At 36.0% G+C, this 22,710-nt stretch overlaps 1 protein-coding gene and 1 pseudogene across 3 annotated transcripts in view; both read left to right on the forward strand.

The window, feature by feature from the left end:
* Papolg (poly(A) polymerase gamma) overlaps positions 1-22,710 on the forward strand; it is a 57,854-nt gene that overhangs the window by 32,046 nt on the left and 3,098 nt on the right. The window contains exons 7-22 of one of the 3 annotated variants that reach the window (XR_001175303.1): positions 658-769; positions 2,474-2,563; positions 5,907-6,045; positions 8,558-8,630; positions 9,362-9,482; positions 10,435-10,519; positions 12,470-12,523; positions 14,186-14,305; positions 14,730-14,839; positions 16,695-16,816; positions 17,065-17,237; positions 17,569-17,657; positions 17,737-17,957; positions 18,695-18,760; positions 19,170-19,226; positions 21,264-21,457. Coding sequence is in view for 2 of the 3 variants with exons in the window: in XM_013022522.1 (XP_012877976.1) it covers positions 658-769; positions 2,474-2,563; positions 5,907-6,045; positions 8,558-8,630; positions 9,362-9,482; positions 10,435-10,519; positions 12,470-12,523; positions 14,186-14,305; positions 14,730-14,839; positions 16,695-16,816; positions 17,065-17,237; positions 17,569-17,657; positions 17,737-17,957; positions 18,695-18,760; positions 19,170-19,226; positions 21,264-21,362 (1,731 nt within the window). In the remaining variant the exon portion in view is untranslated. Of the gene's footprint in view, positions 1-657; positions 770-2,473; positions 2,564-5,906; positions 6,046-8,557; positions 8,631-9,361; positions 9,483-10,434; positions 10,520-12,469; positions 12,524-14,185; positions 14,306-14,729; positions 14,840-16,694; positions 16,817-17,064; positions 17,238-17,568; positions 17,658-17,736; positions 17,958-18,694; positions 18,761-19,169; positions 19,227-21,263; positions 22,641-22,710 lie in introns of those variants that run through there. The other 2 variants (XM_013022522.1, XM_013022523.1) reach the window with 2 other exon arrangements.
* On the forward strand, positions 10,674-12,015 carry LOC105990128 (annotated as a pseudogene).

The raw sequence follows: 22,710 nt of genomic DNA on the forward strand, positions 1-22,710 counted from the left end.
GTAGCTCAAGTGGTAGAGCGCTGGCCTTGAGCTGAAGAGCTGAGGGACAGCGCCCAGGCCCAGAGTTCAAGCCCCATGACCGACCAAAAAAAAAACCTCTTAGGTCTGCTGGGTCTGTTGTTATCTCTTGTCCTATCTACTTTGAAGCTTTGATAACTTTAGCTGTTGTCTCATTATATCACTTTACCTTCAAGGCAAAGTAAAGCAGAATCAAAAAAATTCCAAAATATTCCTGGTATTTTAGTTGGGTTTCAAGAGAGTGAATGTTAATGTATGTTGAATTTTTCATATTCTAGAAATATAAGGTTTTGATACCTTGGAGAACAGTTATATGACAATTATGGTTTCAGAATAGGCACATTTCAAATAAACATTCTGAAAATTTGAATAAGGTTTTGATGGTTTTGCTTTTTGTTTAGTTTGGAGGGGCATATATACTAGAATCAAAATGTTTTCCTTAATTTGAAAATTACCTTGAAACATTTTACTGGCTTTCCCACATGTAATTGCCTTCATACAGTCCTTTTGCAGTTTTTAGTTCTTCTCAAATCAATTAGAACTTTTTATATTTTTGAGATAGAATTGGGGAAGATTGACTAGAAGGAAAAAATTTAATTTTTTTTCTTTTTTTTTTCTTTTTTTTAACCTACTCCAAAGATTGATCTCGTCTTTGCAAGACTGGCAATACAAACTATATCAGATAATTTAGATCTAAGAGATGACTCTCGCCTCAGAAGCCTTGATATAAGGTGTATTCGCAGCTTAAATGGTAAGCTTCTAAAAAGAAATATTAGGTATCTCTTTGAAAAGAATTAGACAAGTAGGACTCTTTTTGCAAAACTATTAATGGACTTTTGGGGGGAATTAACTCAAAAAATGATGTTGGTTGCATACGTAGTTCAGTGGTGGAATAAGAGAGAGCTTGTGTTTAATTCTCAGAAATAAAAAGATACATTTTTCTTTGTACATTTTTCTTTTCTTTACAGTCCTCAGTCTCTGCCTTTATATAAATTTGCATTTTCTAGACATTCCATATAAATGGAATCATGTGGTCACTTTTGCCTTTCATCTTCCACTTAATGTAATGTTTGTGAGCTTCATGCATATTAGTAATTATATTTTGGACTCTGGGTCTTATGTTTGCTGGACAGGTACTCTACCACCAACCCTTTTTCTCTTTTTAGAATATGGATTCTAAAAACCATGTCAAGGAAATTTTCTATTCAATCACATTAAATAGGCTGTCTGGTCTTTTAAATAGAACTTTTACCAGTGCATAGCTATTTGAAAAATATTGGTTCACAAAGCTATTTAGATCTTCCAAATTTTAACACACATTTCATTATAAAATAATTGTTTAGGGCTGGGAAGGTGGCTCAGTGGTAGAGTGCCTGCCTTGCATGCATGAGGCCCTGGGTTCAATTCCTCAGCACCAGATAAGCAGGAAAAGCTGGAAGTGGTGTTGTGGCTCAAGTGGTAGAGTGCCAGCCTTAAGCTGAATAGCTTAGGGACAGCACCAAGGCCCAGAGTTCAGGCCCCATGACCAACAGCAACAACAAAAAATTATTATTATTATTATTATTACTGTTGCATTCATTAATGTCACCACCAGTTTTTTCAGGAAAGTATTTATTAGAAAGTTTTCAAGTTCACAATGGCAGATAGAGTTTTCATCCAAAATTCTATGGAACTTGAAAGCTTAAATTTACTATTTACAATAAATGATATCATTTACTTTCCTTGGAGTTGCTCACTTAGTTCATATATTATAGAATATCTGATGAGTGCTTAACTGAATTTCCATCTTTTTCAATCATACTTTTAAGTAAAATTGATGTTCCATTAAAAAAAAAGGTCTAGCTAACAACTCAAATAATAACACATATTCTTGTCTACTTGAAGCTGTATTGTATATTGTACAGTTTGTTACCAATGTCTTAATTCACTGTTAAAATAATAGCACTTTTATCCACCATTGCTTTTGCACCATCAATGCAGATGTTAACATAGTGAAAAAGACAAGGCTGTATTAGTTTTTTTACATAAAATAGGTGCAACCTCACAGATCCTCAGGGTTTGAAGAACCACTGCTTTGTAATATCTTTTGGTTGATCATAGACCTTCCTGTACTTCCAGAATATAACAATAAATCATACTATTTATGGATGAAGTTTGTTTTGAACAGTTAATAGTCTTTTAACTTGGAGACATTTGATTAACAAGGTCAGATGTGGAAGAAAACCAAAATGGTACTCCAATTAATCTCTATTTAATATGAATTTAATTGGCCATTTTTTAACTTCTCAAGAACAAAATACTTTCTAATACAGAAGTACTAAATTTCAAATACTCAGACAAAATAAATTCTGCCATTTTACTCTTTCATTTTTTTAGTGTGAGCTAAGGGGGGAGGGGAACATTTGAATTAACTAGTTGATTTTATAGTGAAAAATGAATGTTTTATCTTTTTCAGGATGCAGAGTTACTGATGAGATTTTACATTTAGTGCCAAATAAAGAAACTTTTAGACTCACCCTCAGAGCAGTCAAATTATGGGCAAAACGCAAGTATCGCAAGTCTTTTATATGACATTATAAAATTCTAATGTTGAGCTGGGAAGGTGGCTCAGTGGTAGAGTGCTTGCCTTGCATTCCTGAGGCCCTGGGTTCGATTCCTCAGCACCACATAAGCAAAAAGAAAAAAGCCTGAAGTGGCGCTGTGGCTCAAGTGGTAGAGTGCTAGCCTTGAGCTGAAGAGCTGAGGGACAGCACCCAGGCCCAGAGTTTAGGCCCCACAACTGGACCCCCCCCCAAAAAAAAATTCTGTTATCCAGTGAAAGAGTTGCAGGCTGAGAGATTGCTGTTACGCATTTGGCCAGGCACTTTTGTCTGAGTCTGACTTGAATGCTACAGAGGATTAAGTCTGCAATGACAAAAGACTTGAGAGTAGTTATGTTGGAAGTTTGAAACAACTTATTTAACAATTTAGTCATTTACTAAATAAGATTAACAGCATTGTAGATGCCACTAGGTGTTCTACAAAGATAAGCAGTCCTAAAACTCAACACATACTCACACCATCTTCTCCTAACTTGAACATTCTATGGTTTGTCTTAATTTCTCCCTTCTGAGCAAACATTTTAAGACAATTCTTACTTTCTAAAATCTTTCTAAAGGAAACCATTTTTCTATTTCCTCAATTCTCTTTCCAAAGCCTTTCCTTATACTGTTTTATAAGCTCTGTCTTGTAAAACTCATTACATCCCACCCTTTTTTTTCTTACTTATCTCATTAACAACTTTGTTAGCAAGGATTTCTGGCTAATACAGCAGCTCAGTACAGCTGATGATAAACCTCAAGGTTGTCAATGAACTTCAGCAAAGTTTGTGATAAACTGCAAAGCTGTCAGTTTGGTAAACATACATGAGGGAGAGAGGTTGTTTTGCTTTTAACAAGGATAGAAAAAAGGCTTATGGAGACCACTGGCCATTTAATCGGAGAAACTTTGGCTGGAATGGAGGCAATTTAATGGCAAATAATCTCCAGTTTGGAAGTTATCAGAGAGAGAAATAGACAGAAAGAAGGGGGAGGGAGAGATGGAGCTTGCTACAAGACAAGGAAAGTTACCTTTCTTGAGGAGATGGCTGGGAGGCTTATGACAGAGAAGGACTTGGTGAGCAGGGCAAAAGAACATGGTGGAGGGCCTCTGTAGTGGAGGTCAGAGAAGGACTTGGTGAAACTTTATTAGGTTAGCAAGCAGAAAGACAAAAAGGCAGGGTAACACAGTTAACAATGTGGATATACTCAAGGAGAAATAGAGAGATGGTTTTAGCTATGGGAATTTAAGTCAGGGTGTCTAGCCTTAAGAGGAAACTTAGAGGAGGATCCCTGGAACCCAGCCTGTGTCTCAACCCTCAAAGACACAAGCAGAAAGGCAGAGGGAGGGCAGGGAGAAAGAGAGAGAGAGAAAGGAAAAGCCTGTACATAGATGATTTCCCTCCATTTGCCCAAGTGCTCATAGAAATTATGTTAAGTCCTGTAAAATATTGGGGTCCAGTGTCCCAAAAAGGGGTTACATGGACTCATTGTCCAGTGAATATTGGAGCCAAATTTGATTGTATAAGCATATAAGCCTATGAGGCTTAAGGTCAGGCAGGATCTTTAAAGTCTCCAAATTATGCAGCCTAGAGGAGAATTCTGAAGAATTTTTAGATGGAGCCCCTCTCCATTTAGATGAGTGTGGGGAGTTGATGCTAGAGCTTCCATGGGCCTCCCCAGAGGAACTCTGGTCAACTGATTGAGGGAGCAAGCAGCAAGAGAATTTGTCACCTGGCCGTTGTTCAATACCTGGCCTATCCTAGCCAGTGAGCAGCCTAGGCCTCCTGGGCTAGACTTGGAACTCAGTGCTGAGCTTTTATCCTTGTACTTTGAGCCATGAACTGTCACTTATCACGAAAGAGGGGTGAATTATCGGTGTCAAATGCAGGAAAGGCACTTGGTCTGGAGGAATTCACCTTGGTGGTTGTCAGGTCCCCAGGTCCCCAGGTCAGCTCAGATTCCCAAAGGGGAAGAGCAAAACTTACCAGGGGAGCCTAGATCTGAGTTAAGGCACCAATGACCACACAGACACCAAGGCACATACAGCAAAGTTTATTGTCAACAAGCTGACAGGCTGACCCTCCCATACAGGGACAGCACTTGTTCTTGAGCAAGGGGTTATATGGCTAGGGGGCTTGGAGTGGAGAATTTTACCAGGGGCAGGAGGGTACTCTACAGTCTGGTTTGTGTGAGACATGGAATTTGTGAGGTGCATGAGAACAGGGGATTTTGTTGTGGCTAGGCTAAGGTTTATGGTTGTAGCTGCCTGTGTCCCCTGATAAGATAAGGCCTGAGTCAGCTAATTTCAGGGAAGGGCCTGTGTCACAGATTTTAAGAAAGGCCATGCTTTACATCAAGGCCTAAGATAGTGGAGTGGCTCCTAAGACGGAAGAGGTTAAGCTACCACCTTTTACTGCTAGAGATCTCTTTTTCAAACTTTTTAAGAATCTCATTAAAGCTGTTTGCTGTGGCTCACACTTGTAGTCATAACTACTCAGAAGGTTGAGATCTGAAGATCGCAGTTCAGAGATGAGCCCAAGCATGGAAGTCCGTGAGACTTGCAGTGAAAGGATAAACTGAACAATTCATCTTTTCTTACAGGTTAAATACTGTTTTGTCAGTTTTTAAATGTATATTTTTCACATTTAACATGTCAAGAAATTACAGTGGTCTTTTCAGAGGCATAAAATAATGTCACTTTATATAAATGAGAGCATTTTAAATTTAGTGACATTGTAATAATTTTAATAGATTATAGTAGCCACAATTATGAAAAATGATTCTAATATTCTACGGCAATGAGAGGTATCCAAATTCTGTAAATCACTGAAGTTAGTTACCACCTTTATACTTGGTCTTGCTACCATGATTGTGATTACTAGGAAATGTTTATTTTTCTCATAGGATCTCCTGATGTTTCCGCCTTCCTTTTATTTTTCCCTCAATCCCAGATATTAAAAGGAGAATTTCAGTGTAATTTCGGAAATCTATTGTTCCGAAGCAGGTCACTGAAATATCTGTATCTGAGGGCAAAGTAGAAGTGGTTTACAAGTAAACTGGTTTACTAATCAATTATAAGCCTAGAATGAAATTTTTGCCCTTTGGTTTCAATGTTTTCAGAGAGAAAAAGTCTAAGGACAATCTTAAGAATGCAGTTATTAAAAGAAATGTACTCTTTACCTGACTTATGTAACTGTAACCTTCTGTGCATCACCTTTATGGTAACAATAATTTAAAAAAAAAGAAAGCGGTTATTATAGAATGCCACGAATAGTAGATTCTAACAGTAATTAGATGTTAATTTTGTAGGTCGTGGTATTTATTCCAACATGCTGGGTTTCCTTGGTGGAGTCTCCTGGGCCATGCTAGTTGCCAGAACTTGCCAATTGTATCCAAATGCAGCAGCATCAACTTTAGTTCATAAGTTTTTTTTAGTTTTTTCCAAATGGTAAGTATATGTACATATGTACTATATATGTACTTTGATTGTTGACTAACTGCTGCCTATATGTAAATTCATCTGGAAATTTAAAGGCTATACATAGACTTTCTGTTTTTTACATTCCTTAAGTTAAAAGTTTAAAATTTTACTAAATTTGAGGCAATTATGGAACACCTACATGACATGTTCTTTTTTTTTCTTTCTTTGTAAAATTGACACAAAAATTGTACATTTGTAAGGTACCATGATGTTTTGATACATATGGACATTGGATGTTATTCAAATCAGGGTAGGCATATGAATCTCCTCAAACATATTTTTTTATGGTAAAAATGTTCAAAATCTTTAAAAAAATTTTTTTCCTGGTCCTAGAGCTTGAACTTGGGTCCTGAGTGCTCTCCCTGAGGTTTTTTTGCTCACAACTAGTGCTCTACCACTTGAACTACAATTTCACTTTTAGCTTTTTGTTGTTAATTGGAGATAAGTCTCAAAGACTTTCCTATTCAACTTGGCTTGGCACTATGATCTTCATATCTGAGCCTTCTGAGTAGGACTATAGCTGTAAGCCACTGGCATCCAGCTTTTTAAAATTAAGTAGACAGTATATTCAACATAACCTATAGTCTGCCACCCCATCCTTGGCAACTACTATTATATTCTGTCCTTCTATAAGATCAGTACAATATATGATCATGTAGTTTCTGTCTTCTATGTTTGCCCTATTCCACTTTATATAATGACCTCTAGTTTCATCCATATTGTCAAAAAAGACAAGCTCTAGTCTCCTCCCCTCTCCCTTTTTGGGGTACAGGAATACTAGGAATTAATTACATTCAGGGTCTTTTTTTTTTTTTTTTCTTTTGGTCATGGGGCTTGAACTCTGGGCCTGAGCTCTGTCCTTCAACTCTTCTGCTCAAGGCTAGTGCTCTACCACTTGAGCTATGGCGCCACTTCTGGTGGTTTATTGGAGATAAGAGTTTCACGGACTTTCTTGACCAGACTGGCTTTGAACCTCAATCCTCAGATCTCAGCCTCCTGAGTAGCTAAAATTACAGGCGTGAGCCACCAGCGCCCAGCACATTCAGAGTCTTACACTTGCTAGGCAGGCCTTCTGTCACTTGAGCTAATACCTCTAGCTCCTTTTTGCATTGATTATTTTCAAGGGAGGTCTCCCTTTGCTCAGGTCAGCCTGTCTGTAATCTGCCTATTTATACTTCCCTGTGTCACTGGGGATAACAGGCTTACCCAGCCATTGTCCTGTTTTCATAGCTAAGAAAATAGGTACACACCACTGTACCTAGTCGAGATTGACTCTCATGAATTGGGTGTGGGTATATGTAAGCATATGCACTTGTACGTGCCAGTCCTAGGGCTTGAACTTCAGACCTAGGTACTCTCCCTATTTTTTTTTTGTTTTTTTCTCAAGGCTAGCATTCATAACACTTGAACCACAGCTCCACTTCTGGTTTTTTGGTAGCTAATTAGAGATAAGAGTCTCATGGACTTCCCTGCTTGGTCTGTCTTTGAACCATGATCTCAGCTTCCTGAATACAGCTAGGATTATAAGCATGAACCACTGGCACCTGGCCTCTCATGAATTTTTATGCCCAGGTTTGCCTTGAACCACCATACCCCTATCTCCACGTCCCAAAATAGTTTAATTAAATAGGCCTGAGTCACCAAGCCCAGCTTCATCCCATTTTTTTAATAGCTAAGTTGTGTGATACTTTCTTCCAGGGCTTATAAATACAACGGACTTTCGGGCTGGGAATGTAGCTTAGTGGTAGAGTGCTTGCCTAGCATGCATGTAGCCCTAGGTTCAATTCTTCAGTATCATACAGACAAAACATGAATAAAATTAATTTTTAAAAAGAAGAAAAAATATTTTAAAAAATATAGTGGAGCTTTAGTTTGAGTAATTATTATAGATTTGACTGCGCACATTCATCAACTTTGTAGAAGTTTTTTTTTTTCTTTTTTTTTTTTGGGTCCGGTCATGGGGCCTGAACTCTGGGCCTGGGCGCTGTCCCTCAGCTCTTCAGCTCAAGGCTAGCGCTCTACCACTTGAGCCAGAGCACCACTTCCGGCTTTTTTCTTTTTGCTTATGTGGTGCTGAGGAATTGAACCCAGGGCCTCTGGCATGCAAGGCATAGCGCTCTACCACTGAGCCACCTTCCCAGCCCCTGTAGAAGTTGTTTGAGTGGAAATGATAATCATAACTATGACATTGATTTGCTGGTATTTTCAACAAATGTTAGTTTTGCTGCTGCTAAATTATCAGAATTAAATCCATGAAAGTAAATGAGAAGGAAGAGATTCCGGTGCAGATGAATTACATAAGCAAAGTACTGTATTTGCCTTTTCAGAGATTACTACTTCAAAATAGCCTTATCCTTTTTTCTGGTGCCCATTTTTTTCTTTTTGATGTATGAAGATTAGAACTATCTAATGATTTTAGTATTTTGTGTAGCATGTCAAATGTGACTGTATATGAGCTAATTAGTCTTATTTGTGTTAGGGAATGGCCAAATCCTGTGCTCTTGAAACAGCCAGAAGAAAGCAATTTGAATTTGCCTGTCTGGGATCCTCGGGTATGTGACTTACTATGGAATTGTATTAAATCTTTTAGGAAGAAGGCATTTCTCCCATCACCATCTAAAGATTCTTATTCCTTCACTTTGTTCTGTATGGCGATTATACTTTATTTGCCATATTTTTGGGTTCAGATGACTTGGATCTCTAATGCTGATGAAATGTTACGTCACTAAAAAAATCATATAAGACTAGCTGAGTGGGATAAACCATCAACAATATCATAATCCATTGTAGAAAAACTGCCTAATAATTACTTACAATAAGATATATAAAAATTTTATTTTTCAATGAAGTTTAAAGCAGATTCATAGTTCCAGAATAGCATAATTCTTATATATGTATTGAATTTAATTTGGTTATAGAGTGAATGGTCATTCCTCTTCATAGACAAGGGAAAGCCATCACTGAAGTAGTGCAGAGAAAAGATTGAATGCCCTAAGACTAGATAATCCTTTTAGTAGTTAATGATAGGATATTTTCTTGATTCTAAAAGACCATTGTTTATAATACACCATCAATTTAACAACTTTTCCAAGGAAAAACAAAGTGCAATCCTTTTGACTATGACCATCTGACAAGAAAGAAATGTAGTTGGGGGAAGAAAAATACACTTCTTAGAATTGAGTTTATAAACTATTAGATTTATATTTCATTCTTCAAACCTTTAGGGAAATGAAATAAGGACACCTGAAATAAGATATTAATCATTCCTCTTCTAATTTCACAGGTAAATCCATCAGATAGATACCATCTCATGCCCATAATCACCCCTGCCTACCCACAACAGAATTCTACATATAATGTATCCACATCAACTCGAACAGTAATGGTAGAAGAATTTAAACAAGGTAAACATACTGACCTTATTACCCTTTAACATATTCCCACAAGATTTTGGTTAACAAGTTTCTTTTGCAACTATAAATTGGCAGTTGGAATTTCTAAATTAAGCCAGTTTGGTGTGGTTGAACTTAATTTATGTGTCCTAAGAAGTATCATATTTATATTTTGTAAGTCAAGAACTTGTTGGCTTCTGCTCATAATGTAGCTACTTGGGAGGCAGAGATCATCAGGAAGATTGAGGTTGGAGGCCAGCCCAGGCAAAAAATTTCAAAGAGCCCATCTTAACTAGTAATGGGGCATGATGACACACACTCATCATCCTAGCTGTGCAGAAAACTAAGATTAGGAGGACTGTGGTTCCAGGCCACTTGGGAAAAGACATTCATAGGACATCCCATCCCAACAGAAATTTTTTTTTTTTTTTTTATGTCGGTCATGGGGCTTGAACTCTGAGCTTGGGCACTGTCCCTCAGTTCTTCAGCTCAAGGTGAGCGCTCTACCACTTGAGCTACAGCACCACTTCTGGTTTTCTAGTGGTTTATTGGAGATAGGACTCTCATGGTCTTTCCTGCCCAGGCTGGCTTTGAACCGCGATCCTCAGATCTTAGCCTCCTGAGTAGCTAGGATTATAGGCATGAGCCACCGGCGCCCAGCTAGAAAAAATATTCTAAGTTCCTATCATCCCAGCTAGAGGTGGAAGTGTAAGTAGGATCAAGTCTAGGCTGGCACAGTCATAAAATTGAGATTCTACTTCAAAGAGAACCAGAGAAAAAAGACTGGGCATGTGGCTCAACTGGTTGAGTAATTTCCTGCTAATATGAAGCCCTGAATTCAAACCCCAGTTTTGCTGGAGTGTGGTAGGAGGTATGTGATTTTCTGTTGATGTTAGGATAGAGTAATACACATGTTGCTCAATTTTCAAAATTCGGACATGTTTCTGTTAATGTTTTTGTTTAGGTCTTGCAGTTACAGATGAAATTCTTCAAGGGAAATCAGATTGGTCCAAACTACTTGAGCCACCAAATTTCTTTCAAAAATATAGGTATTTGAAATTTTGTCTTATGTGTATGCATGTATGAGCCATTTACTGTATTTTAAGCCAAAACATACTTTTTAGAGATGTTTCTCACAAATTAAGGAACTCTTAATTACAAGTTACAAAAAAATACTTTACCTATTGGAAAGTACTGTAACTAATGGATTCCAGAGTTATTGGTTTTCAGTTCTTCTGAAGTACACTGTTATTTAATATGCAAAGCTTTTATAAAAAAAAATACCAGAGCTAGCTTTTCCTATAGGAGCCGCAGGGATAAGAGGAACATCACCCTCGACTCTCCTTTCCATGGCATGTACTCATCCCATTACCAGTGTACTTCGGAAAAGAGGAGTCATCTGGCAAAAATGTCACTTTACCTGCCATGTTTAAGGCTCTCATTTGACCAGATATTGTAAACTATGTTCATACGAACTTGCATAAAAACAGCAGGCACCCCTATGCTGTCAGTGAGTTAGCAGGTCATCAGACGAGTGCTGAGTCTAGGAGTACAGGTAGAACTATGGCTCATATTCCCAGATTGTGAGGTGGTGGGAACCACTGTTTGGGCCAGGGGTGCCTTTGGAAATATGTGTCAAGGAGGTCATATTTCCACCAACCAAAACCTGGTGTTGTTAGCAACCCAGAAGCAGTATGCCATCTGTTCTGCCCTGGCTGTCTCAGCGTTACCAGCTTTGGTCATGTCTCAAGGTCATCAAACTGAGGAAGTTCCTGAACTTCCTTTGGTAGTCAAAGATGAAGTTGAAGGTTACAAGAAAACCATAGAGACTGTTTTGTTTCTTAAGAAACTGAAAGCCTAGAATGACATCAAAAAGGTCTATACCTCTCAGCAAATGAGTGTGGGCAAGAGCAAATGAGAAACGATCAGTAGAACCAGCGCAAGGCCTTCAGGAACATTCCTGGAATTACTTTGCTTAATGTAAGCAAACAGAACATTTTAAAACTTGCTCCTAGTGGCCATGTGGGGTGTTTCTGCATTTGGACTGAAAGTGCTTTCTGGAAATTTGAATGAATTGTATGGCACTTGATATAAAGCTGTTTCAAGAGTAACTGTGACCTCCCTCTGTGCAAGATGATCAATAAAGATTTCAGCAGAACCTTGCAAAGTCCAGAGATCCGAAGAGCCCTTACAGAATCATGCAAGAAGATTCATTGTAGAAGAACCTACTGAAAAACCTGAGAATAATGTTGAAATTGAACCCATATGCAAAGACCTCCAGAACACCATTCTTTGCCAGACAAGAAATCCCAAAATCTAAGTGAAGAAAGCAGCAGCACTCACAGCCAAATTAGATGAAAAGGCAGCTGCAGAAAAGGGTGCTTGAGAGAAGAAGCCTATGGTGAGTAAGAAAGGAACGAAGGCTGCTGATGTTAAAAAGCAGAAGCAGCCTTAGGGGAAAAGGCAGCTGCTACCAAGAAACCAACAGCTGAAAAGAAACTTACCACAGAAGAAAAGAAGCCTGCTACATAAACTGTTAAAATCTACTTAATGACATAAAGGCCAAATAGTATGGAACAGCTTAGTTGAATAAAGACAGGATCAAAGATGCAGTGAGAAACATTTTTTAAAAAAATCTAGTTATTTCCTGAAATGGTACACAAGCCTTGAAGAAGGCTACTTTTGGCTACATTTAGAGTTAATAAATGATAGGTGACAGCTATTACTTACATTTTGTAAGCAAGTAGAGAATAATAGAAATCCTAAGTGGTAATAGAGTTTCTTTATTCTACAAGTAGATTCCAGTATTAAGGATTTTACTTAATTATAAGGTGCAAAATTTTGTGAAAATTAGAACATACTTGCATTTTCTTAAACTGCATGCTTGTAATACTCTTCTCATTGGAAAGAAGGAAATATGAATGATGGAAAAATAGTCTTAATAGTTTTTTTCTGTTGTTTATTTTGTTTTTCTGATTGTTTCTGCACATTCTTCACAGACATTATATAGTATTGACTGCCAGTGCATCAACAGAAGAACACCATCTAGAATGGTAAGCTTACATTTCAAATTATCTGCCTGTGCCTAGTTATTAATTATTTATTTATATGGTGCTTTATCACTTAAAGCAGTTTTTTGCTCGTTTTCATATTATTTATCTTATTGGTGACATGTACATGTACATGTCCATGGAGCATTCAGGGACTACAAAATGTTATCACATTTGTATTTCAGAATCATGTGGGACCTGAGGTATCTTTACATATGTACACATCATGCTTATTGCTTTCAGAATGAGACTAACAAAATTTTGAAGTAGTCTGAATGATCCTGACACCCAGTTTCTTAATTTTATCATTGTTTTGTCCAAAACTCAAGACATTTTGTATATCCTTTTTTTTTTCTTTTTCTTCGTGCCATTCTTTGGGCTTGAATTCAGGGCCTGGGCACTGTCCCTGAGCTTTTGTGCTCAAGGTAAGCATTCTACCACTTGAGCCACAGCTCTACTTCTAGCTTTTTGGTGGTTAATTGGAGATAAGATTTCCATAGACTTTCCTGCCTTGCTTGGCTTCAAACCATGATTCCCAGATCTCAGCATCTTGAGTAGGTAAGATTACAGCCATGAGCCACCTGCACCTGGCTTGTATAAATCCTTTCAATTTAAGAGACAGTTGAATTAGAAAACAGATAAGACATGTTTAGGACAAGAAGCAGCATATCCATTCTAGTGAAATCTAAACTTGTTCCTTCTAATATAGTCACATACCTGGACCAGCTATTAAGCCACCAGAGATAGTTATCCTTTTCTTGGGTCTGACTTTAGGAAAAAAAAAAAAAGCATAATACTGTCTTACTGTTACTCTAAAGATGTAATCCTGTTTCACTGATAATAATTCTTTTACTGAAACAGTATTTAATATGTCTAGGTTGGCTCAAGTTTTAGTGGAACACAAGAATGTTTGTTCAATAATATGTTGTCTGACTATTTCCATGCTTCACAACAAAGTTGAATAGTTAAAACAGAGACAAGCTTAAAATATTCAGTATTTGGCCCTTCACAGAAAAACATTGCCAATTTTCATTTAGCTAACACTACAATAACTCAGATATATACATATGCTTTTATATACATATATATGCTTTTATATGTGTATATAAATATATGTATATATGTCACTATATACATGTTGAAGCATACAATGTTGTAAGCTTTTTCTGTTTGAGAAAATTTTAGTGTTCTTGACCTTATTTTACATCATTAAGTCACTAGTAAATTTGACAGTCACATTTAAGTGAGGTAGAAAATGACATTGAAGCAATCTGATGAAATTTTTTCCAATGTCTGATTTGAATTTTGTGCAAAGCATAAATTTATGTTCCAGTTGTTAGCAACATAAAACTTCAAAATAGAAAAAAAGATTGAAGATCAAATTAACCAAAATTTTTGTTCATGCCCAATCAAGATTTATAGTGTTACCAAGACAGACAGGGTATTTTAGATTGACACATGCTTTGTGTAGATCAGTTTTTCTAAAAACACACAAAAAGTTACTAAATTTATCACTTGGTTGGTATTTTGAAGAGTACCTACTATAATTGGGCTAGCTTTTTTAAATAAATGTAAATTCTCATAGTTGATATGCTGTTTGATTTACTTCAATGTGGTTTCCAATTTTGATGTGGTCATAAGAAAAATCTTGCTTGTTTGTTTTAGGGTTGGATTAGTAGAGTCTAAAATCCGTGTACTTGTTGGAAACTTGGAACGGAATGAATTTATTACTCTTGCCCATGTGAATCCCCAGTCATTTCCAGGAAATAAGGAACACCATAAAGAGTAAGTTGATTTTAATACGTGTTTCTTAAACAATGTTATTAGCATATGCATTATTTCAGATTAGTTGTGAGATTGTCATTAAAAAAGGCCTTGACAGGGGAGGATGTAGTACATGTTTGTGTAAGTGACCATTGGTGAAAAATAAGTATGTACTACTTCAATAGCCAATAGACTCCAGCACCTCCATTACAATATTTAGAGCATCTATAAGAATATATTCAGAGAGTCATTTTCAGGGCCACTTAATCCTCGTTAGACCAATACAGAGTATCAGTGATCTGGATGGTAATCTTTAAGAATATGGCCAAATCACTGAAATCTCTATTAATGAGATAGAGACATTAGTAACTAAGTTTTAATTACCAAATAGAATCTGTAAAATTATAAAAACAATTAATGGAAATTCTTAAATTTTACTTTATAGCAACAATTACGTATCAATGTGGTTCCTCGGGATAATTTTTCGGAGAGTAGAAAATGCAGAAAGTGTTAACATAGACTTGACATATGATATACAGTCATTTACTGATACAGGTAAGATTTTGTCATCATAGAACTGTGATTCTCAACTTTGGCTGTAACTCAGCATCATCTGTCTAGGATCTAGCTGGCTATATATTTTCAAGTCCCACAATTGGTTAAACGAAACAGTGTATCCATATTGTGGAGGTCTGTGCTGCTGTTAAAATAATGAAAAGCATGATTATGCAATTGCTAAGACATATTAAGGGAATTATAGAACTATATGTCTAGTGTGCTTCCATATATTTAAAGGGAAAACACACACACACACACACGTTTACTTAAAATGTGTAGAACACCTCAGAAAGGATACTTAATTTTAAAAAATAAAATAAAAAGCATGGCAAAGGCAGTTGCTTCTAGGTTAGGGAACCAGCCAATGTGTCCAAGGAACGGGGTGAGGAGACTTCTGTAAATACTCAAACTCTTTTGAGTTTTGTACCATTTAACTGTATTACCTGTTTTAAGCAGAAAGAAAGCAAATTCCACAGGTGATTGTGTATGTGTGCACAGCCAGGGATTGTAATCACAGTCATAAAGATGACTTGATTTTTGTTTTTTTATATGAAAAAAAATCAGTAGATAGTCTTAACTTGAATACATTTCAATGATAAGAATATCTTTCACCTAGCTCCCAATCACAGCTCCCTGGAACATTTTAATCATTTATAAGTTTAGGCTTGTATTAATCTGGAATAGTACACTCCCCGATAGTTACTATTAGTTCTTCTGAGTTTCTAGCCTTTTTGGAACTAGCCTTCATATTTATCATGATAATATATTTCCCTAAGCTTCAGCTTAAAACTGCTAAATTATACTTTGGAAGAAGAACTCAAGAGTATCTGCAGTTTGAACAAGCACTGCTGATCATTATAAGTAATCTACAATAAAAACATAGATATACATTTTTCCACTTTAATTAGAACTCAGTTTTTTCAAAAAGGTGGTTGAAATACTCTATTTACAATAGAATTCTAAAACATTGTGTTCCAGATGTGGAAAATTGTGGTGTAAAGGATTAAATAATTGACCATTTTCACAAGTAATTGTTATGCAAAACAAGCCTCAGCATCCCTGCTTTCAGAGTACTTACTTTCTAATTGAGTATTCACAGTTAAAATATATTAATCTGTGTAAGAATTAATATAACTGGCCCATAGCAAGTTATAAGAAGCACTATAGAATGAGAATTTAGAGCTATTTGTATTATGATCCAGGCAAGGTGTTAAGGCCTGTTGATTCACCTTTTTCCACCTATACTAAAAATATACCTATAAAGTTTTTGGAATCTTAGATTCTGTGATTGATGTGTGCTACAAAAGTAAAAGAAACAACATGGAAGAGGGAGAGCTGTTATTTGCATCTTGGATATTTGGTGTAAGAATTAGTTTTTTAATTTATACTTTTTAAAGTATCTTTTAAGTAGTTGTACAGAGGAGCTTGCCATTTAACAAAGCAACAACATGAATACAATGTATCTTGGTCAAAGTCACAACTGTCAACATTCTTACCCATCCCTCCCCTACCCACCTCTTCCCTTACTCTTAATTTTGTAGGATATATATTGGATTTTTCTGCATTTTCCCCCTCTTCTCCTGAGAATTAGCTTTGCCTTGGGCAAATTATTAGGAGAAGAGTTTCCCTTTGGAGAAAATTAATAAGTCAAGATTTGGAGAAAGCTTTTGGGGGATTTGGAGAAAGCTTTTGAATAGGATTGTGGCATTATGAAAGTGTTTTCGAAATACTTGTAAGACATGTATCTGTATTTGTATATGTGTTAGGGGAAATACTGAAGGTATATGCACTCCAGAAAAAGAGAACTTCTTGATTCAGAAGTTTCCCATTTAACATATTTACATTGTTACAGTGTACAGACAGGCAAACAATATAAATATGCTGAAGGATGGAATGAAAATTGAAGCAACTCATGTAAAGAAAAAACAACTTCATCACTACCTTCCAGCAGAGATTCTTCAAAAGAAGAAAAAGGTGAGTTTATAATCTTAACTCACTCATAGTTCCACTCATGCAAATGATCCTGGGACCACATTTTAATTTATATATTTTCCAAATCTATTGAGAAAAAGAGAAAAGATGTAGACAATTCAGTCTTAGGACTAAAATCTTTAGCTTCAGTAATCACAAGAAATAATTTGCTTAAATGCACTTTAGAATTAAAGCTAGACTTTTTATTCTTAGGTGCTTTTTGAAATTCTAATAACTATTCTTTCTTTCAGCAAAGTCTCTGTGATGTCAGTCGAAGTTCAGGTGGATGTCAATCCAAAAGATTATCTCTGGATAGCAGTTGTCTGGATAGCTCCAGAGATACTGACAATGGAACACCTTTTAATTCTCCGTTGTCTACAAACAAACCTTCCAAACCAGATAGCCCTCCTGGAGAAACAGAAAGGTGTGTATATCAAAATACTACTTTCAGTCTCCTGTTCAGTTATTTATGAATGATAGGGACTTTTCCATAACTTGGCTAAGTACTTGACAACCTGTTGTAGAGCTGTGGGAGAGAACATGAATGAGGTTCAGAGCATGTAGGAACCAAGTATAAAAAAACAGATTTTGTGCTTAGATTTTTCTGCTAATTCTCATTGAGACCTCTACCTTTCTCTCCCTTTCCTTCATTGAATAAAATAACAGTACTAGAAAGAAGTAATTCTATGTTTAAAGCTTTTAAAAATAAGGAACATTTAAATCATTTAATGATTACCATTTGACACTTTTATTAGGACTAGTGCTGAGCCTGCTAGTATAATTGTGGAGAAGCCACTGCATGTCCCACCAGCTCAAGGACTATCTATTCCAGTCATTGGTGCAAGTAGGTATCTAAGCTTCCATTATTAATTATTTAATTTTCACAAATATTTAATTATTAAAATTGTTTTTCTCCTTTTCAGAGGTTGACTCTACGGTAAAAGCTGTATCGACCCCAGCTGTGTGTACCATTCCTACTGTAGTAGGACGAAATGTCATTCCTAGAATCACAACATCCCACAACCCTACCCAGGGACAACCACATCTAAATGGAATGTCAAATATAGCTAAGAATCTTATACCCAAAAGATCCCATTCCCCGTCCATAGATGGAACTTCTAAGAGGTTGAAAGATATAGAAAAGGTAAAGTTAAAACTTCAGTAGTGAGTCTATACTTTTTATGTTAAAGTAATAGTAGAAAAACTCAAATTTGCTGTACATATTTTAGTTTTCCGTAAGAAGTTGACTTTAGAGGACAATATTTATTATCTTTAATTAAAATTACTGATGGGTCTGAATTTTTATTTATTTTGTTTTTGGTGCCCATCCTGGATGCTGAGAACTTAGAGGCTTAGGTGTTGTTCCTGAGATTTTATGCTCAAGGCTAGTGCTCTACCACTTGAGCCGCAATTCCACTTTCCTTTTTTGGTAGTTAATTGGAGATAAGAGTCTTACAAACTTTAAACCTGATTGGCTTCCACCCACAGTCCTCAGATCTCAGCCTCTTGGGTAGCTATTGTGAGCCATTGGCACCAGGTGAATATTTTAATGATTGATCTAAGTTTCTCCTCAATTCACACAAAAGTCACTATTGGTAACCCAATTATGTCATTTCTTGAATATTAGGTATTTCCAGTAGGGGGTAGCAAAACTTTTTTTTTCCTTAAACTGAATTGATTTTAAAATAAAAATGTAAAATTTTAAATGTAAAATTTTAAATTAAAATGTAAAAATTAAGAACAGTGGTTAAATTCATTCTAATTTAAATTGTAATAAATTAAATTTTAGTAGTTTTTTGTTATAATTTCCCAGTTTACATAAATTTCTATGATCTTTGCAGATACATAATAGCAACTTTCTTTTAATGTTTATCATCTTAGTTTATTCGACTTGAATCAGCATTTAAGGACCCCCGTGTTGCTGAAGAGAGAACAGGAAAATCAGTGGTAAATACATTAATAATATGTTTTTAGAATATTTACTTTTAAAGATTAGAAAAGCACTTTTAACTGTTCACCAGTGGCTGATTTACTAAATAGTAATCCTAGCTACTCAGGAAGGCTGAGATCTGAGAATCACAGTTTGAACCCAGCCCACTCAGGGATCCTCTTATCTTTAGTTAACCACCAAATGGCCAGAAGTGGAACTGTGGCTCAAGGGGCAGAATGTCAGCTTCTAGTGAAAAAGCTAAGGGACAACACCTATACCCTGAGTTCAAGCCCTAATACTAACACAGTAAAACACTTTATTTAGAAAGCAAGTCAGATCAGGTCTGTCAAGTTTTCATTATGGTTTAAGTATCAGTGTGTTGCATATAGTAAAGTTTAAACTTGTATATAATTATTCTTTTCTTAGGATACTATTGGAGGAGAATCTATGCCTATTCCAACTATTGATACATCACGTAAAAAGGTAATAAGTCTTATTACATAGGTTAAAATGAGTTTAAAAAGACATATTAAGAGCGTAACATGGGAAAACAAAAAACAATAACAACAAAAAACCTTTGTCCCTGTTCTCAAGTCCTAGTAGTATATTTACCCTTAAGGTTGGAGGTAGCAAACAAATTGTATAGTCTTGAACATTCATACATCAAAGGGGAGAGTAGCTTAAAAAGGCATCATGATTTCTTTATATTCATTCCTGTTTTTTGTTTCTAATTTTTTTGGCGTTTTTTGTTGTTGTTTTTGTGCAGGTCCTGCTTTAACTGAGATCCTAGACTATGCCTGAGCTTTTTTGCTCAAAACTACCACTATACCACTTGAGCCACAGCTCTACTTCCAATTTTTTTGGTGCTTAATTGGAGATAAGAGTCTATGGACTTTCTTGCCCAGACTGGCTTCAAAGGGTGATCCTTGGATCTCAGCTTCCTGAGTAGCCAGGATTACAGACATGAGCCATTGGTGCCAGCGCATACCTTGTTTTTATTTATCTGTAGAGGAAAACTTGGTTACTAAGAACAGGAGTTTCTTACAGAAATGAAAATTTAGCTTTTGTTCTGTACACTATTGTCAAGTGAAGCATTATTTCATTTGAATATTAGAAATCATACACATTAGAGTTTGGAGGAACCACATGTAGTGGTGCATGTCAAAAAGCCAGGCATTGATTGGTAACTTGTGGAGCTGGTGGCTGGTTCAAGCCCCACAACCTACAAAAAAAGTAAATAAGCAAAAATTTTAAAGCATAAGCTGGACAGGTGGCACATACTCATAGGCCCAGCTGTTCTGGAGATAAGAGGATCATAGTTCAAAGCCAGCCTGGGCAAGAAAGTGCATGAGACTCTTAACCACCAAAAAGCCAGAAGTAGAACTGTGGCCCAAATGGTAGAGTAATAGCCTTGAGCGAAACTGTTACCCTATCAGGTTCCCCAGGATGTATTATTGGTCCTTATAAAGCAGAATAATAGCCTCATAGTCTGTCAGTTACAGAATTTGTAAACACAAGATTGAGTGACAAAAAAAAATGTTGGTATATAACTATACTAATTATATGTAAGAAAAAACTGAGGTACATATTAAAATATAAAGATGAAATATCATGTTTGGGCTTTAAAGTATTTCAAGTATAAAGAGTAAGTATCTATCACACAAGTCATGGGACTTGAACTCTGGGCCTGGGCACTGTCCCTGAGCTCTTCAGCTCAAGGCAGGCACTCTGCCACTTGAGCCACAGCACCACTTCCAGTTTTCTGGTTAATTGGAGATAAGAGTCTCACAGATTTTCCTGCCTGGCCTGGTTTTGAACTGCTATCTTCAGATCTCAGCCTCCTGAGTATCAGCTAGGATTACAGGCATGAGCCATTGGCACCTGGCACAAAATTAATTTTTTAGGAGTCTTTGTTTCTCAGTTTCTTAGATTTGCCTTTCCTATATAATTATTTTATTGTTCTCAGAATTCCTCACACAGTAAAGTCACCTAGCCAGACTTCAGGAAAGTTATCTCAAAATTGGGTTAGTGTTCTCCATGAATGTATTACAGACACTAGTTGAGGGCTATAACTTGGCTATTAAGCCTTCCTTTGTAACACTAATTTTTCCTTTCATGCCTATGAGTTTCCTGTTCTATCATCATGAGCTTCCTATTTCTCAATGCCATCCTCTAGCATAAAGGTGGCAACACTGGAGGTTTATTTATGCATTTTTAAATCCAGGAATGGTGGTTGAGTTAACAAAGTCCTTTTTCCTGTTTATATTCGTACCTATGCTGCTTCCCTTGTCCCTGTTCCTGCTTTTCAACTTTTTAACTATTTTAAAAGTTTCAAAAGCAAGAAATGTGAACATCAGAAGGAAGTACTTAAAACACACTTTAATATTTAGGAGCTTAAGAGATACAAAAGAAAAAAGAAAAACACCTTAAGAATAATTCTGTGGCTGATTTATTAGATTAATTTTGTGTGTGTAGATAGATAGAGACTCGTTAACCATTTTTTCTGTTTCTTTTTAATAGAGACTACCCAGTAAAGAACTACCAGATTCATCATCTCCAGTTCCAGCAAATAACATACGTGTTATCAAAAATTCCATTCGATTGACCCTTAATCGGTAAAAGCAGTATCTCCTCACTTATGTGAACATGCAGTCAGATAGTGGCATAGGTGCAGCTACTTTTCAAAGTAGAAATGGCTGCCATCCATAAAATAGGTGAGTTACAGTCTTCAGTCTAACAACCTTGAAGTGGTTTTTGAACTCACTTTGACCTACAGATGCTGTAGCATTCCCTCGCTGATTGCTACACACACTCGTCTGAGGATCACCTGCTACCAGATTGTCATCTACAACATGCATTTGGAGGTTTTACTGCCTTAACTTTTTGTTTGTTTCTCTGTTATGGGAGCCAGTTCTTGGCCACTTGGACACTGTTATAAAAAGTCCTGAACCATTTTTTCTTTTTCTTTTTTTTTTTTAAGTCTTATGTTGTAATCATTGTATAATGCTGAAAAAGCAGAAAACAAAAAAAAAATTCTCTTGTAATTTTCTAAGTATTAATGTGTTTACTTTAACATTGATGCCAATTTGTAAAACCTGAGATTAATGAATGTGAGATAATTTTTTTTGCTTTTTTCATTTGTGTAGATGTACTGTCCTGTTGTTTTAAATTATTATTTTCCAGATTGGCATATGGAATATTTATTTTTTTGTACTTTTCTGTCCAAATATTTGCATCATTACCAGGGAGATTAGTCCAGTGATTACAAAAGAGTTGGACACCATAAATTCTCTATTTTTTGCCTCCCATGGAGGCCCTAAAAATGCATCTTTATTAAAAATCAAAATGTAACCAGGATACTGAAAGTCAGTATATGAATGGTGAAATTATTCCATATTCTATTTCATGCCATTCTTGTTAATTGGTATTTTATATTGAGGAACAACTCATTTTACCATCAGTGGTAAGATATCTTTAAAAGATGGCCAACTTGTATTTTTTGAGGTGTAAAATTCACTCAGCATGATAATACTGACCATAACTTACCCCACAACTCCACCAACAGTTTCTTCAAAGACTAGGCATGCAGAAATAAGCAGTGGAATTTATTGAAACCTAAAGGCATTTTTGGATGACACTGTTACCAACCATCAATTGGCTCAGGTCCTTTGTAATTTTTATTTAACTATGAGTTGTCCTTTTTTACACTGCTTTTTTCAGTGCATTTCTTAATATTTTTTAAGTTTCATGAATGCATGCTGTTTATTAAAATCCATAACCATGTAATTCTTGTAATATGTTGATTCAGTGTTTTGTAAATGAAGTCGTATGTATTTTCAGAGTATTTTTGTATGTACTGTAAGATACATCTTTTCAAAGAGAAACGTTTAAAATCTTTACTGTCTATCTTTAGTCTAATTTTTTAATGTGCATTATACTTGAATTATATTTAAAATGAAAATTTATA

The sequence above is a fragment of the Dipodomys ordii genome, unplaced genomic scaffold (genome assembly GCF_000151885.1).
Source record: "Dipodomys ordii isolate 6190 unplaced genomic scaffold, Dord_2.0 Scaffold63, whole genome shotgun sequence".
Taxonomy (NCBI): domain Eukaryota; kingdom Metazoa; phylum Chordata; class Mammalia; order Rodentia; family Heteromyidae; genus Dipodomys; species Dipodomys ordii.